Below are 16,738 nucleotides of genomic sequence, written 5' to 3' on the forward strand. Positions count from 1 at the left end.
TGCCATTGTTATATCATTTTTGTCCAGTTTTGCGGAGTCATCTACATGCAATCCTTAAACTCATCGAATATATATTCATTAAACTCATTGACAGTCCATTAAAACCAGAGACTTAATTTGTAGCTTCTAATCTCTATAATATTTCATAGCAATGAAAATAAAGTACTCCCAAACAATATGTTTGACTGAAAGACAGTGGCGGCTCAATGAAAAATGAGGTCTAAGGCAAAATTACACAGAGACTTTCTAAATATATTATCCAAAAATATTACTAATAACAAACAAAAGCTTAAGTATGAGATACAATATTCAAGAACAATAAAACCTAATTTTAAACTTTGAAGTAATGGCTTTGCTAGTTTCCACTTGCCGCATAGATGAACTAGCCCTTCCAGCAAAAAATCAACCCGTAGGCCTGCTTCTTTTAGTTTGAAACGAGAGATATTACAGAGAATGAGAGAAAAGGAAAAAAATGGCAGATGTGAGATGTCCCCGAAAACAATTCATGAAGCAATTTTTTTTGGCCTGATCATTCATGAAGTAATTACTTCATCTATTCATGCTTTATCTCATGCCTAAGGGAATAAAAAAAATCATAAGCCTCACTAACAAATAATGAAGAATCTCACATCTAAACATTAAACGAGAAAGTGGAAAGCCTCTTTTTGAATTCTGAGGCCTAATTGGCTAAATGTAAATATTTTTAATGAGGCCTCCCCTAAACCCTAATTAGTGTCAAATACTTTTAATGAGGCCTCCCTCAACATGATTTTTTTTTTAATAGTGTCAAATACTTTTAATGAGGCCTCCCTCAACATGATTTTTTTTTTAATAGTGTGTCAAATACTTTTAATATGAGGCCTCCCTCAGCAACATGATTTTTTTTAATAGTGTGTCAAATACTTTTAATATGAGGCCTCCTCAACAACATGATTTTTTTTTAATAGTATGTCAAATATTTTTAATATGAGTCCTCCCTTAACATGAGGCCCTAGGCATAGGCCTTGCTTGCCTTATGCTTGAGCCGGCATTGCTGAAAGAGCAAAGTTTGATGTAAATCTCCTGTTTGTATGTATGTATGTTCCCATGAATAATGCTATACTTACCACATTTCTTATACCACATTTTTATACCATCTCACGTGTCATTACTTTATTGGACAGAGTTTTTCTTTTTTTTTTTGGGTTTTTCTTTTTATTTTTTAGTATCCAATGTATGAATGTCATGTAAGTTGCCACATAAGGTGGTATGAAATTATGGTATAAAAATGTGGTATATTTAGCACTACTGATGTTCCCATTGATGCTTTGTTTGGCATATATTAACAAACTCTTCTATCAAATAATGATTCGTTGGTCTGAGCAGTGAGCACATATGCATGGAGATTTGGATTTTGGAACATTCCACAAGTATATACCAGTGTTTTAAAAGCATTTATATATCACTGATTCACTGCCCTTGTTAAACTTATTCATACAATGACCTTTGTCACTAATATTCTATCAAACTTTTAAGGTGCATAACAAAAAAATCAACAAGGTATTTACCAAATTAATGATGTTAGGGATCCTAAATTAGAAATTCAAATGAATTATCATTTCATGTGTTAGTGTTGTACTTGTTATGATATAAATAAACTTTTGCATTGATCATATATAATCAATAGCACATTATCACATTATTTAGAATTCAAATTTAGGACACAAATTTAATCACTATCTCTACTCATTTCGGATGGCTAATTTTTCACACCAAAAACAAAAGAAAAGATTAATTTCAAATTAAAAATTAAGAGTAAATTATAGCAGTGGTCCTCCAACTTTATTTTTAGTATCACTTTGATTTACAAACTTGTTTTTTTAATTTATAGTTCTTGAACTTTCACCCGTGTATCATTTTAGTTTATTCCATCAATTTCATTTATGTTTTTCATCAATTTTAGTCACGTGTCAAACATGTGAGCCTCTTTTGAAGGTAAAAATGGTAGCTCATCTTCTCTTCTTCCCTCAACATGATATACGTGATTAAAATTGACAAAAAAAAATATATGGAATGGACTAAAGTGATACATAGGTGAAAGTTTGTAAATTATATAATTCAAAAAATAAGTTTGTGGATCAAAATGATACTCGAGGTAAAATTCGAGAAACATTGGTATAATGCTCTCTAAAAATAAAGACAAACTAATTTTAAAAGGCCTAAGAAAATTTATCTAGAAAAAAGCCCAACAAAAAGCTAAGTATATCGGTAAATAAAGCCCAAGTTAAAACATGATGCCCCTTAAAGATGTAAATCTAATTGGTAAATCCAAATGTCCACGGATCGCGATCCACGCCTCTCACTCCTAGTAATCTTAGACGTTCATTAAAATCTTATCAACGGTCCAAAAACTCCCCCCAAAACCATTCAAAAAAGCACGAAATTTTCACACTTCCCTCCACTCCCACTCCACACTATAAATACCTACCAAAACCCACAAAAAATTCCCACCGCTTTTCTTCTGCGTTTCCCTACTTTACCGAGAAACAAACACAACAAAAACCCTTCAAACCATTCATATTCTTCTTCTCAATGGCTCGTACCAAGCAAACTGCCCGAAAGTCGACCGGAGGGAAGGCACCTCGGAAGCAGCTGGCGACGAAGGCAGCTCGGAAGTCAGCTCCGGCAACCGGAGGAGTGAAGAAGCCTCATCGTTTCAGGCCGGGGACGGTGGCTCTTCGGGAGATCAGGAAGTACCAGAAGAGCACAGAGCTTTTGATCCGGAAGCTTCCGTTCCAGAGGCTGGTGAGGGAGATTGCTCAGGACTTCAAGACCGATCTCCGGTTCCAGAGCAGCGCCGTGGCGGCGCTTCAAGAGGCGGCGGAGGCGTACTTGGTGGGGCTGTTCGAGGACACCAACCTCTGCGCCATTCATGCCAAGAGGGTCACCATTATGCCCAAGGACATTCAGCTTGCTCGTAGGATTAGGGGCGAGAGGGCTTAGAGATCTGGGAGGGTAATTTAGGAATCATATAGTGCCTGGTGATGTTAAAACGACATGTAGTTAGTTGTTGATTCTTGAGTAATGTGGGGAAGTCAGTAACATGTAGTTGAAATGAAATCTAATGCTTTGTTGGATTTGTGTTGATATTTTTGGTTTCTTCTTAATTGCTCGTCTTGTTTGCTTTTCTTCAAAGGTTTATTGAATCAATGGCTGCTTAACATTTTGTATACCATGGGTTTGATATGTGTTTCCTTTATTTGCACAATTTTTTTTTTTTTTTTTTTCTGCTATGAACATTTTGAAGACTTGAAGTTTCATAGGAGCTGGATATTTATGGTAATTTGCATTATTAACTAAAATGTTTTTCCTTGTGAATATACTATATTACTTCTTTGTACAATTATTTTATAGACACTCAATATTATTACTACAAGAAACTTGTTAGTTCACTAGTCGAATTGTCATTTAAGTGAAACAAAAAATAAAATTCGTCAAAGGGATTAAAAAAAAAAATATATGCAAATTTATAATAGAAAAGTACTAAAATATGAAGCCGTATCATTTTCCACATCATTGACCTTTTCTTTTTTGGGATCGGACATAACTACATAAGTAATATTTGAGTTAGAAATATTTCAAATTATCAAATTAATTCTGTAAATTAATAAACAAATTTTTATAAATGTAGCAATACTCATATATGGAAAATGTATGGAGCCCTTAAGAATTTGAAGGTGGAGGCATTTCATTTGTTTTTATTACCAATTTAATGAAATGGCTTATATGGTAAAAACAGCGGAACTTGTCTGGTGCGCAGTGGAAAATGCCAGATGGGTTAAACTTGCCAATTACACCATAATTTTAAACCCTTCTCAAAACGAATCATAGCCGTACAAGATCCAACGGTGGCAATTTCAAATATAAAAAATTGACCGTTGGCGCTAACGTCGGTTCGGGAGCTTCAAATATAAACCCTTTGCTCATAAACTCCTGAAAAAAACACAAGCGCATAGCAAACAAATACAGAATCAGACCCAAAAAAAGCAAACAAAGAGAGAAAAGGAGGACATCTCGGCCTTGATCATCAAGATTTGGCAATGGACACTAGAGCAGTTCTTCCTCCACAACCCAGAGGTTTTCACTGATTTTAATCTCATCTAAGCACTTGTTTTGCTTTCTTCTTCGATGATTCTATGTGGGTTTTGTGATTGTGTTATAGGTTCCTTCAAAGTTGTATTCTTTTCTTTTCTGCGTTCATAAATAATGGTTATTTCTCTCGGTTTTGTACTGGTCTTTTGATTATTGAGTAGAACAGAGATTGTTTCAAATTTTATTTGGGTTTTGGTACTTTTTTTCCTTTTCCAGTTTGGATTTCTGTGTCTATAGGGTTTATATTATTCTTCGTTGTAATTTTTGAATTCGTTTGCTGTAGTTTTAACTGGGTTTCTGTTCCCCTGATCATTGGGTTGTTAGGGCTATTTATTTTGATTTGCAGAAGAATTCTTTTCATCTTGATTTTTCTTTTTTCTAATAAATCTGGAACATTGAATTTATTGGGTTTCTGGTTTTACTGTTTACTTTATCCTTTTCAATGACTATCATGTTTGTTTCTCTGAATCTTTGTGGGTTCAGTGCCAACTGGGTTCTTTGATTTATTTCGTGTTCTTTCTTGTGGTTGGAGTCATTCAGATTGTTTTGGGGACATTTTGTTTTATTTTATTTCTTGATCTTGTCACATTCTCATGTATTTCTTTCATACAGAAAACTGGACTTTGTTTAGTTGTTCATTTATGTTTGTTTTTCTTGAAGGGGATGGCAAAGTCAAGAATGAAGAAGCACAAAGAAGGAACCGGCGAGCTCTTGGAGACCTCACTAATCATAAGGCGGTTCAGGTTGTTGAAGGGAAGCCCCCTGTTCAGATTTCTCGCCCCATCACAAGGTCTCTCTCACTCTCTCTAACACACACGCACACACACACGCACGCATGCCTACACGCCCAAGCAATCACTCACAAAGTCTTGACTTGTTGCAGGAGGTATCATGCGCAACTGTTAGCACAGGCACAGGCACAATCAAAATCAGAAAACAATGTGGTAATAACCTTCGACAACTACTTTTACCACTTTCTTAATGAAATTCTACTTTCTGAAACTTGGAGTTAATGATACCAGTTCATTGCATTGGTCTCTTACATTTGTAGAACCCAGTAGTGCCGGTTGTTGAAGATGGGGCTCTCAATAGAAAACGCGGTCCTGCCAAGAAAGTGGCAGTAGCTCCAAAGAAGCTGATAAATGAGGATGTGGTTGTGATAAGTTCTGATGAAGAAGAAAAGGATAAACCTGTTAATGGATGCAAGCCAAAGCCAAAGGAAGGGCCTTCAAGGAAGGAAGTCAAGACTCTCACTTCGATCCTCACAGCTCGAAGCAAGGTGAGTTTAGACGTTCTTTTGGCATATGAATTGATTTTGACCATATTTTGAGAGAATTGCTTCTGTTTCTGTTTTGGAATATTGAATTTTTGTTTGCTGCAGGCTATGGCTTGTGGAGTCACTACCAAACCAAAGGAACAGATTGTAAATTTCGATGCAGCTGATGTTAATGATGAATTAGCAGTGGTTGAATACATTGATGACTTGTACAAGTTCTACAAGCTCGCAGAAGTATTTTCTATTCTCTTCCACCCCCCCCCCCCTACAAATTTCCCCTTTCCCTATCTCTTCTCTTACAAATGAAAATTTCTCATGCAGGCTGAAGGCCGAGTTCATGATTACATGGACTCACAACCAGACATAAATTCAAAGATGAGATCAATCCTCATAGACTGGTTGACAGAAGTTCACAGGAAATTTGAACTGATGCCTGAAACCTTCTACCTCACCGTGAATATAATTGATCGGTACCTTTCAGTGAAGATTATTAGGAGGAGCGAACTTCAGCTAGTTGGCATTAGTTCTATGGTTATAGCATGCAAATATGAGGAAGTTTGGGGTCCACAAGTACTGTTCTTCACTTGTTTTAATCACTGTGCTTGAAGATTCTTATATTCATACTCTGATTCTCAAACATTCTATTTTATCTGAAACGAGCTTCTCAATATGCAGGTCCATGACTTTGTTAGCTTGTCAGACTATGCTTATAGTGGTGATCATGTACGTTTCATGGAGAAAGCAATCCTGGAGAAGTTGGGATGGTATTTGACAGTTCCCACACCTTATGTCTTTCTCTCTAGATATATCAAAGCTTCTGTTTCACCTGATCAGAAGGTACTTAATTTACTATGAGTTTTGAGAAAACACAATACTTCAACTCTTTTTTTTGGTGAAGTAACAAATATTAATTTTCTTTTTCTTACCCTGCAGATGGAGAATATGGTTTTCTTTCTTGCTCAGCTTGGTGTCATGCATTATCCAACAATTATTTTGTACTGCCCATCCCTGATTGCTGCTGCTGCCGTCTATGCTGCGCGCTGTACCCTCAACAAGAATCCTTTCTGGACAGAAACTTTAAAGCACCACACTGGCTACTCCGAAGAACAGTTGAGGTAATTTCTTATTTCATGTATAATCATATAGTCTGTAAGCATATTCCATACAAAAGGCATATATCATTTACTAATTCAAGTAATGTTCTGTCACACAACAGGGATTGTGCCAAGCTCCTGGTTGGCTTTCACGTGAATGCTGCAGAGAGTGCTCTTCAAGCAGCTTATCGGAAATTCTCAAAACCTGAATATGGTGCTGTTGCTCGTCTGAGTCCGGCCAAAAGTTTTCAGTTCTTATCTTCATGAAGATATTATTTTGAAATTTGTTAGTTTTTGTATACCATACACCATATGCTAGTGGCGTTTTTAAACAAGAAGATTCTTAGAGACATGTATATCATCAGTTTTCTATATATGTTATATAGATTGGGTTTGTCATTGTTGCAACAAGATTCAACAATATAGAGATTAAGATGAAACGAAAATGAAAACAAAGAAGTACAAGGTTTGATCAGAGATGGGCTTTATGTCCATGGGATGAAGATGGGGTTGCTGTAATGTGCGAGAAATTGAAATTACACAAATAAACTCTTAAATCAATTGCCCAAGTAGTTCTTGTTTGGATGAATCTGAAACATAAGAGAGGGGATGCATCTGAAACACAAAAGATATGAACATTCATGAATCACAAGTCAAACAGTCAAAAATGAAGTTGCCATGTGATACAGAGCATAAGATCAGTTGAATTGGTTATTAGAGCGTGAAACTGAAGAAACTGAAATTGGTTATAACGATGGCAGCGAGCATTGTATTTAATAAATATTATATTAATAGGGTGAGGCTTCAAAGTAACTAATATATCAAATAAGGTGTACCAACTAATTATTGATTCAGTAATATTTATCTTCCTAATGGGTTGGAAGAGATCACAAGTTCTGACCCCTTCTCAAGATAAAAATAAAATAAAAGGTGTGCCCTTGGCTGGTAGAATGCAGGTCAGTTTAGAGTACAAAGCTACAATGCCAATCATTACCAGGAAATCTCTCTCTCTCTCTCTCTCTCTCTCTCTCTCTCTCTCTCTCTCTCTCTCTCTCTCTCACACACACACACAACATAGAATTTTTTGGGTCATACTTTGCTTTTTAATATCATTATATGAATTTTCTCAGAACTTTTCACTATTGTCTACAGCAATCGTCCAATCTCGGGATACCCTAAATAACTTAAATACTCCATATAACCTTAAACCCTATACAATGTTCAGTTACACCACAGAATGGTCTACAAAATAAAGCACCTCTAGTCTTCTGGATATATGACCCGTGAGCTGACCAATTATCATTTAATACCAAACTTCAATGCTCATGAATGGAAGAAATAAATTTCCTCCAAGGTTGTTATGCTCATTTGATAAACTGGTTGACGGATAGTTCCAGGTTCTTCACATTTGCATACATCTTATGAACTGTACAAATGCTATGAGTGCCGAGGTAGAGCGCATCAGCAGTTGTTTCTTGACCACTGGACATTTCTGCACACTGGCTTCAATTGTTCACCTTAACATGGCTTGTGCCTTTGGGAAATCATGAGCAAAGATGAATTCTGAAACCAATCATTCATAAAGTATTAGGCCTTATTGTCAGTGTTATTGAATGAGGGTGCATGAATATGAGACTCGTGATGAAATGCAATCATAACTGAAGCATTGCAAAGTCTTCGATGACTGAGAGTGTAGGTTGGGTCACGACTCAATAGTGTATCTCATGAAACCAACTGCACAGATCTAGTAAGACAAATGTGCATGTGTATAATTGGAGTAGAAGTCATGTCATAGGATTTTTTAGGATCTGAAAAACATGAATAAATAAAGGAGGTTTTCAAGAATACAAACCCTTGTTCCAGCTATGATGGTACTGTTGAGGGGATGAACTGCACATGCAGCTACTCCTTCAGACAATGGAACAAACCTATTTTGCTTGTCTTGATTCTTTACTCCAGAAAAACTCTGTACATCCTCACTACAACAATTTTTTAACAGCAAATGCACAGGAAAGTAAATAGCAGCATGCTCACACACGCTCACACACACGAGTGTGTATGCAGACAAAGGGCAAAATATAAAAGAAGCAGGTTATGTATTAAATTATTAGTTCTGCTAGTCCAGGTTAGGACTTGTACTTTGCCATACTCTTGCAAAACAGAAAAGCTTAGGCAGCACAGTAGGGGTATCCTCCCCAAAACAAAACCCTTTTCCAGGGGTTGAACCCAGTGGCTCTCATTCTGAAGATAAGAACTGCTCGGCTACTGAGGCCCACATTGCTATTCCTATCTTAAGCCAGGGTAGACCTGATGGCTAATTAACAAACCTCTAAAGTAAAGTGGTAAGGAGTGTCTTACTTGTAGTCCACATGGCTAGGAGAGCTTGAATCTGGATAGAAATCCAAAATATGAATGCCGCTGTCAGTTGACGATCCAACAACATAGATCTGCATTAGAAAACATTGGAGTAGCCTGATACTGAGTTTGGTAAGAGAGTGAAAGACTTTAAGACTTTTCTGTACAATCTCATAGAAATGGATACACATCATATAAATTAAATTTAAGGCCAACAAAATAAAAAGTGCATAGTAATGCCACAGGTACCAAACAAGTGTAATCAACCAAATGAGAAATGACTCAAAGTATACAAGCAGCAATGATGTAAACTTTCAAATCATTATATCAAATTCAAGCAACCTAACTTCCCAATTCCACCCTGTACATTGATTGCTGAGCAAGACTCAAGGATAGAAAAACTGCTTATGAGACAGAAATTCTCATTTAAAAAGATGCAAAATGTCTAAATAAGAAACAGTCAGGTTCTGCAAATGGAAATGCAGTATGAAATATAAACAAGAAAATTCCCTTTTAGACAAATATGTACCGGTCATTCTACAAGTTAGTGAGCTTAACAAAGCACATAAATACTGCTTTGTTCTTTTGTACCCCTCATTATTTTAGATTCCAAAATTTCATCTGATAATTTCTCTAACCAAAGTTAATATCCAATTCTCCTCTTAGCTAATACCACCAAAGGTAAAATAAAGGGCCACTTATAAGCAATTCAAGATAATGCTTTGTTCAAGAGAAGCTGGTGAATTGATAAACAAATTATATGCTACCATCACAAGTTCCACCATGCTATCAAAACTAAGCAGACCAAAATGTATTTCACTTTCATAACATGAAAATGAAATTAAATAATGAAAAATGGGGGGAACCAATAATTGAAATTCCTTACCGAATTTGTTGGTAGCCATGAAGGTTTTCTCAAATATGACAGGTCAGCTGACATGCCAGAATCATTTCTACTCCCTCAAAATGAACAGGATATAAATAGAGCTATTAAACACAACATGCTAATGTTTCCAATGTTAATACAGCCTATTGAATGGATTTAACTTTACTTACAGCCAAGCAGGTGGAGGACAGTGAATATGTGTAACTTGAAAATTATAAACGTCCAAAACACCCGACCTACATTAAATGAGGTACAAGCAAGAAAAAATACACAATATGTTAGAGATGTTTTTCGGAAGAGAAAGCTATATCATATTCTAATTGGAAACATCATTAAAGGCTATATGGCCTACATAATGCATGTACTCCTATTGTTTTCTAGAGTACATCGCACTTTGACTTAGACCATAATCTATTTCCAAATAAGATTTTTTTAATTCAGAAAAAAAAGTTAGCAAGTGTCAGAAAAATGCAGCTGTAAATTCAGAATAGTAGTAGTAGTAGTGGAAAAGAATTCATCCCCTGACCTACCAACCATCATCAAGATGGAATGCCAATTGGTTCGGGCAAGATGGATCAAAATTAATGGAGTGTATTTCCTTAGGAACAATGTCTGATTGTGCCTGAAAAAAATGAGAATAATTTGTTTTGTGTTAGTTAAGAGCATGCAAATCATGACTTGTATACAGCACTGGTCTAGTAAAATAGACCTAACTGTTCACATTACTGATATTAAATTGTTTATGGTTTCTGTCTTCAATATGAGAATATGAACAAATATATAGTGCTTACAAGGTAAAATGCATAAACACAGCTCTCTATGAATAATTATTTTTTTTCTAACAACAATTTTTGTAAATAATAAACATATGTGATACCTTCAGAGGCCCAATTTTCTCTAACATTGATGATAACTTCAATGACGTTAGAGGTGGATGACATATCTATACAAACAAAAAAAAACTTATTACTCTTGTTCTGCAGAACATATATATACCAATCAAGTTCAATATTTTGTCAAGATTGTCCTTGGTATATTAGCAGAACTGCTAGGAATAGTTCAGTGTGCTGATTTTCAGTTCTTGTAATATTATATGAAGTTAGAAAATAAAAATATGTAATTAAAAATACAGTAGTGCTAGACATTCCACATTTTTATACCATAATTTTATACCACCTTATGTGGCAACTTACATGGCATTCATGCATTGGACATTAAAAAATAAAAACAAAAATCCAAAAAGAAAAAGAAAAACTTTGTCCAGTAAAATAATGACACGTAAGATGGTATAAAAATATGGTATAAAAATGTGGTAAATATAACATTATTCTTAAAAATAAGAACCCAAATTTACTTCTTTATGACTCTGAAAAGCAGAAGATGTTCTTCCTCCACGAAGATCCCATACATAAATAAACCCATGCTTTCCAGCTCCAAAAACAATCTGAAAAATATTTATATGTATATATATAATTGTTAAAACTCCTTTAGAAATAAATGTCAATATAAAGATAAAAGATTAAACAAAAATCTGAATTACTACAGACCTGATTTTCAACATTTAATTGGATGCTATTAAGGGTTCCACGGGAATTCGTCGTAAGTTCAAGACATGGAAATGGACTCATTCTTCTGTCCCATACATTGATTACACCATATGTATCAGAAGCAAGTACCCTAATATAATTCACCATAAAAAGGAAAGCCTGCATTAGAAAGACAAACTGATACAAGCGAGAAATTTACCCGTGAATTTCCTGCGGTGGTTCTAAAGCCAGTTGATTTGTTTGAACTTTGGGATTGAAAGAAAAGATATATGTTGAGTTACATATGGGAACATCTCAACTAAACTCTAAGCCTTACTTCCAGTAAGTTAACTATACTGGAATGCATAGACCCCATGACTAAGTATATTCCTCTATAAATGAGATATATTTTCCGAGTCTCTCATAAGTTCATTCATTTTCTTCTTTTGTCAGAACTCATAATTTCATTCAAAACTGGGGAAAAAACAAAAAATAAAAGGTTTATCCTATTTTCACCAACCTTGAATCATCAAGTGAAGTAAAAGCAAGATCAGAAAGACCTTTATGAATATTAGACCCAAGGCCAGCAATACCAGGTCTTGTTTTTAACACCTGGATCCAAAAGTGAAGAATAATTACAATCATATACAAAGAGAATGTTATGCCAATATATAACCAGCATATTATGCAAAGAATTTCATACCAATACATAGCCCACATACTAGACATATTTGAAAGAAAAACAAAGATAAAGATGATAGAAGTTGTCAATAGAAATTTATTTGCATAGAGGAGTTCATTACATACTAAGGTTCTAACCCGACAAGACCTAAAAAACTTGGAATTCGGCCCCCTCACTACATTTTCCTCAATTAAATCATCTATGTGTTGTGTGTGTATGGGAGAGAGAGTGCAGGTCCACATGTCCGCGTGTGTGTGTTTGCATCCCTCTAAAGTTTCTATTTAAAAAAAAAAAAACATGGTTAGGTGATTTTCATGCTACAAGTAAAATGAATACCCAAAAAAATAACAACACATCTAATAACACATTTGAAAGTTGACACAATGACATAATGAATGCCCATTGGAGCAGATTACTGCATATATTTCCAAAGAGAGTGTATCAGGAGTATGATGATAGATGAAAAGAGAAACTTACCTCGGATGGTTCAGAAGAGATGTAACCAATATCAAATATAAGTACTTCATTCCTTTTCATAGATGTGCAAACGACCTAATGAAAACAAATTAGACAAATCTTAATGTTAGAAATCCAGGAGAAATAAGGTCATCAAAGTGGAGTGTTTTAGAGTATAAAGTAACTGTTGGTCCACATTGTAATAGCTTAAGTTTATGGGACTAACAATAAACCAACCATCAAAACTGATATGGTAAACAGGTTGAGTGACACAACAGTTTTCAAGTGTCCACCAGACAAATATTATAACAAATCATCTATAATCTACCTGATTATTATATATATATATATAACTCAGTAAAAGTTGTATTGAAGTCAAACCTCATCTTGGTTAGCAAGATTCCACCGTACAGAGTCGAGTTGTTGAGGTAAGGAAAGGTGCAACACGTGTTTTGCTTCATCTTCCTTCAAGCCTAGCAGGAAAAGAGGGGTAAAGAAGCTAAGAAAAAGATGTTGTAATGAGCACAAGATGAATTAGCATCTATGAGACGTAAAAAGAATGTGGTCCCTGCATTATAACAGAAATGAGATAGTAACAAAAATCCATTTAAACAAATACATACATATTAGTAGAAAATGGATATGAACCAAATGTAAAATATTCTGGTATCGTGCCCCTTAACTTAACTTTCTGATGGATGTGTTTTGTAATAAGCCCATGATTGAATTACATATCCTTACCATTCCATCTCAAGAGATAACAAGCTGTAATGAAGGCACTTACATAGCAATGGTTCATTACTCTGGCAATAAAGAGTTTCAAAGTCATGCACTGTTAAGCACCCCGATTTGGTTACGGATACCAGGTATATTCCCTAAGATAAAGTTTGCAAAGGAAAAAAAGACAAAATGCCAAGATGTAAATACAAGAAATGAAGTGAAAAGTCAAGGTAACACACACACACACACACACAAAATGAAACGTAACTAGCAAAAGAAAACTCAAAATGGATTACCTTGTTGTCAAAATCCAGTGCAGAGATTCCTTGCCTGAAAAGTATCACAATGAGCAATCTTTTCTACAACATATGAAACACATATATATATATATATATGAGAATAGATACTGACTTTTTATTTGACACTGGAAGACCAAAATGCGTGCCATAAATGATCCGATTCGTCTACAAAAGTAAAAAGCTCACAAAATTAATCAAAATTTCAATAATAATAATAATAATAACAAATTGAGCTCGTAATATTGCATACATGGGTTTGACACGGTCTGCCGTCGATGTGGTACAAATGTGGAAATGCCCTAATCTATATCAAACAGCAAAATAACCAAATAAATCAATGTACTAGCATAGTGTAGCTAACTAATTGACAAACTTAGCCATGGCAAAATTGATAAATCGTCCACCACCTCCGAATAGGATTGCATGAGTAAGCCAGAGAAGGAATGGCGGTACTTGGGCTCCAACCTTCCGTTCAATTCGATCAGGCTTCGACTCCATTTATGCCTAAACAATGAAGACCTCAAATCTCAATTTAAAAGAAAATTTGAAGCAGCTCAATTGAGAAGGGATACAGATCTGGATTTACCTTCGAATGGGTTTAGTGGAATTTTGAAGTGAGGGCTTGAGAGGGACTAAGAATTTGTCCATGACAGTGTGAATAATTTTCTATCATAGCAGAGCTAAGAAATTGGGGCTTAAAAGTTGCATTTTCAATTTTCCCGCCATTGCGTGTCGTGCTGATTAACGCGCGCTTTGATGCGTAGTCGGGTCACGGGTGGGTGGGTCATGACTCATGGGTGGGCCACGCCAAATAGTCAATACACCAATGATCAAATGTTATTGTACGAAAAACTCAAATAATTAAGGGTACTTTTTCTTTATTTATTGTTTGCTTTCGTTGATTTTTTCTTTTTTATTTATTATAAATTATGGTCTTTGGGACATGGTTGATATGTTGAGAAATACACTGCTTTGGATAAAAAATAATTAAGGGTAGTTATATATTGGTAAATACTTCTAAAATATTCGAAAAGGTTTTTCTTTTCTTTGACAAATCAAAAAGCCAAATCTCCATGTCTAACGATTACACTAACGGTTTATTTTCTAAGATAATTAAAGTAAACACCATCCATTTAATCTCATGAATATGTAATTGCTCATTTGCTTGACTTGATAAGTTTACATATTTTATGCAATTAGCATTTAGCATATCAATAATAAGGTAGTTACATGCTTCAAAAACAGTGGAAAGGACCTTGAAACCAGCCAAAAAGCCAAATCCACATGCCTAAACCCTTACACCAATGGTTCATTTATAAGATAGATAAACTAAACACCATGGATTTGTATGAAATCATTATTTAATAAAAAAATTATCCAGATAAAAAAAAAATCGTCACTATATATGTGTACATATATTAGTCTTATTAGACATCATCTGAATTTGCTGTCTAATTAATCCTAGTAGACCAGGGAAGAAAAACATCAGAGAAATATTGCTCCTTTGTACCATATGGCTTTTGAACTACCATATGCTTTATGCTTTCTGCTTCTCCTTCTATTGATGTCATTTTCCACCAATGCTCAAACTTACAAGAATATTTCATTAGGCTCATCCCTCACTGCACTGAACAGTAACTCCTACTGGACCTCACCATCTGGGGAGTTTGCTTTTGGTTTCCAAAAAATTAGTATACATGGCTTTCTACTAGCCATCTGGTTTAACAAAATACCTGAAAGAAGTATTGTTTGGTCAGCCAATGGCAATAATCTAGTGCAAAAAGGATCCACAGTTGAACTCACTGCAGATGGCCACTTTAGGCTGAATGATACTGTAACAGGCAAACAAATATGGATTGCTGATGCTGCTGGTACTGGAGTTGCTTATGCAGCTATGCTTGACACAGGAAATTTTGTGCTGGCTAACCGGAAATGGATCAATTTGTGGGAGAGTTTTGATCAACCAACTGATACAATCTTACCCACACAGACTCTAATTCAAGACAGCATACTCTTTTCTCGCTATACGGCAGCAAATTACTCAAGAGGGAGATTCCAGCTTACACTACAACCGGATGGAAATCTCGTGCTTTACACAACGAATTTCCCATTGGATTCTCCTAATTTTGCTTATTGGTCAACCCAAACTTTTGGTAGTGGAAATCAGGTCATCTTCAACCAATCTGGCTCTATTTACCTTACAGCTAAGAATGGGACAATGCTTAGTATGGTATCATCCAATTATACATTTTCAATGCAGGATTTCTACCAGAGAGCAACTCTTGAGTACAATGGAGTTTTTAGGTACTATGTGTACCCTAAAAGCACTAGCTCAAGTGTGGGAACGTGGCCAATGGCTTGGTCTACTTTGTCCCTAATGCCTTCAAATGTATGCACATCAATTAGGGAAGGGACAGGTGGTGGTGCATGTGGGTTCAACAGCATATGCAGACATGATGATCAAGGACCAAGTTGCCAGTGCCCAGTTGGTTACAGCTTTGTTGATCCAAATGATGAGCTGAAAGGATGCAAACAGGACTTTATATCACAAAGTTGTGATGAAGCCTCACTAGAAACAGATACTTTTTATTTACAAGAGATGCAAAACACAGATTGGCCTTATTCTGAGTATGAGCATTTTCAGCCAGTTACTGAGGATTGGTGCAGGCAGAATTGCCTAGATGATTGTTTATGTGCCGTTGCCATTTTCAAAGATAATGATTGCTGGAAGAAGAGAATTCCTCTTTCAAATGGGATGATTGACCCCAGTGCCGGTGGAAAAGCTCTAATCAAAATGAGGAAAGACAATTCTACTTCAACACCTGGGGGTACAAATGCAAAAAAGAAAGATACTTCAACTTCTATCCTTGTTGGACTGCTGCTGAGTAGCTTGGTGTTCCTGAACTGCTGGAATTAGTAATTTATAGTTATCTAAAGAATTTAGAATATTTCAATATAAATGAACTCCTCTTAGCTAAAGGTGTTTAAGATAATGATATGGAGTCTTATTATGTCCGAAGGGTTTAGGATAGTATATATTTTATTATAATTAGGATTTCATATCCTCCATATAAGCAGCTTTAGCTAAGAGGAGTTCTATATGGCTAAGACTCACCATGAAGAATGTCAAACAGTTTCTAGAAGGAACTGTTTGAATTCATAGTTCCACCAGATCCATGCTCATTATAAGTTCAATTTAAGAATTGGCCTCTGGATATCAAACATTTATGTGTATATGTTTGATCATATTTACTCAAGACCATCAACCTGGTCACTGGTCAGTGTCAGTCAGATTGTCCTTAGTGTGTGGCAA

At 35.4% G+C, this 16,738-nt stretch overlaps 4 protein-coding genes across 4 annotated transcripts; 3 read left to right on the forward strand and 1 right to left on the reverse strand.

The window, feature by feature from the left end:
• The first annotated feature begins 2,506 nt into the window (after positions 1-2,506).
• On the forward strand, positions 2,507-3,126 carry LOC147296102 (histone H3.2). Its single transcript, XM_086229583.1, has one exon. It carries the CDS (start codon positions 2,572-2,574, stop codon positions 2,980-2,982), a length of 411 nt encoding a protein of 136 aa, XP_086085709.1. The 5' UTR covers positions 2,507-2,571; the 3' UTR covers positions 2,983-3,126.
• Positions 3,127-4,005: 879 nt separating this feature from the next.
• LOC147296103 (G2/mitotic-specific cyclin S13-7-like) lies at positions 4,006-6,768 on the forward strand. The gene is made up of 9 exons (XM_086229582.1): positions 4,006-4,116; positions 4,792-4,921; positions 5,015-5,075; positions 5,183-5,410; positions 5,513-5,641; positions 5,729-5,977; positions 6,083-6,244; positions 6,341-6,522; positions 6,624-6,768. Exons 1-9 carry the CDS (start codon positions 4,080-4,082, stop codon positions 6,766-6,768), a joined length of 1,323 nt encoding a protein of 440 aa, XP_086085708.1. The 5' UTR covers positions 4,006-4,079.
• A 970-nt stretch (positions 6,769-7,738) lies between these two features.
• On the reverse strand, positions 7,739-14,079 carry LOC147296104 (Transducin/WD40 repeat-like superfamily protein). The gene is made up of 18 exons (XM_086228747.1): positions 14,012-14,079; positions 13,833-13,929; positions 13,676-13,729; positions 13,538-13,590; positions 13,423-13,456; positions 13,191-13,281; positions 12,788-12,879; positions 12,428-12,502; positions 11,789-11,880; positions 11,290-11,419; positions 11,097-11,186; positions 10,620-10,685; positions 10,273-10,364; positions 9,913-9,978; positions 9,743-9,809; positions 8,860-8,948; positions 8,354-8,480; positions 7,739-8,064 (listed from the first exon to the last, which is right to left on the reverse strand). The coding sequence occupies exons 1-18, from the start codon at positions 14,071-14,073 to the stop codon at positions 8,020-8,022; spliced, it is 1,422 nt and encodes a 473-aa protein (XP_086084873.1). The 5' UTR covers positions 14,074-14,079; the 3' UTR covers positions 7,739-8,019.
• Positions 14,080-14,900: 821 nt separating this feature from the next.
• On the forward strand, positions 14,901-16,342 carry LOC147296105 (G-type lectin S-receptor-like serine/threonine-protein kinase LECRK3). Its single transcript, XM_086228106.1, has one exon. The coding sequence runs from the start codon at positions 14,939-14,941 to the stop codon at positions 16,340-16,342; it is 1,404 nt and encodes a 467-aa protein (XP_086084232.1). The 5' UTR covers positions 14,901-14,938.
• Positions 16,343-16,738: the final 396 nt, after the last annotated feature.

The sequence above is a fragment of the Dryas octopetala genome, chromosome 1 (assembly GCF_963921425.1).
Source record: "Dryas octopetala chromosome 1, drDryOcto1.1, whole genome shotgun sequence".
Classification (NCBI taxonomy): Eukaryota; Viridiplantae; Streptophyta; class Magnoliopsida; order Rosales; family Rosaceae; genus Dryas; species Dryas octopetala.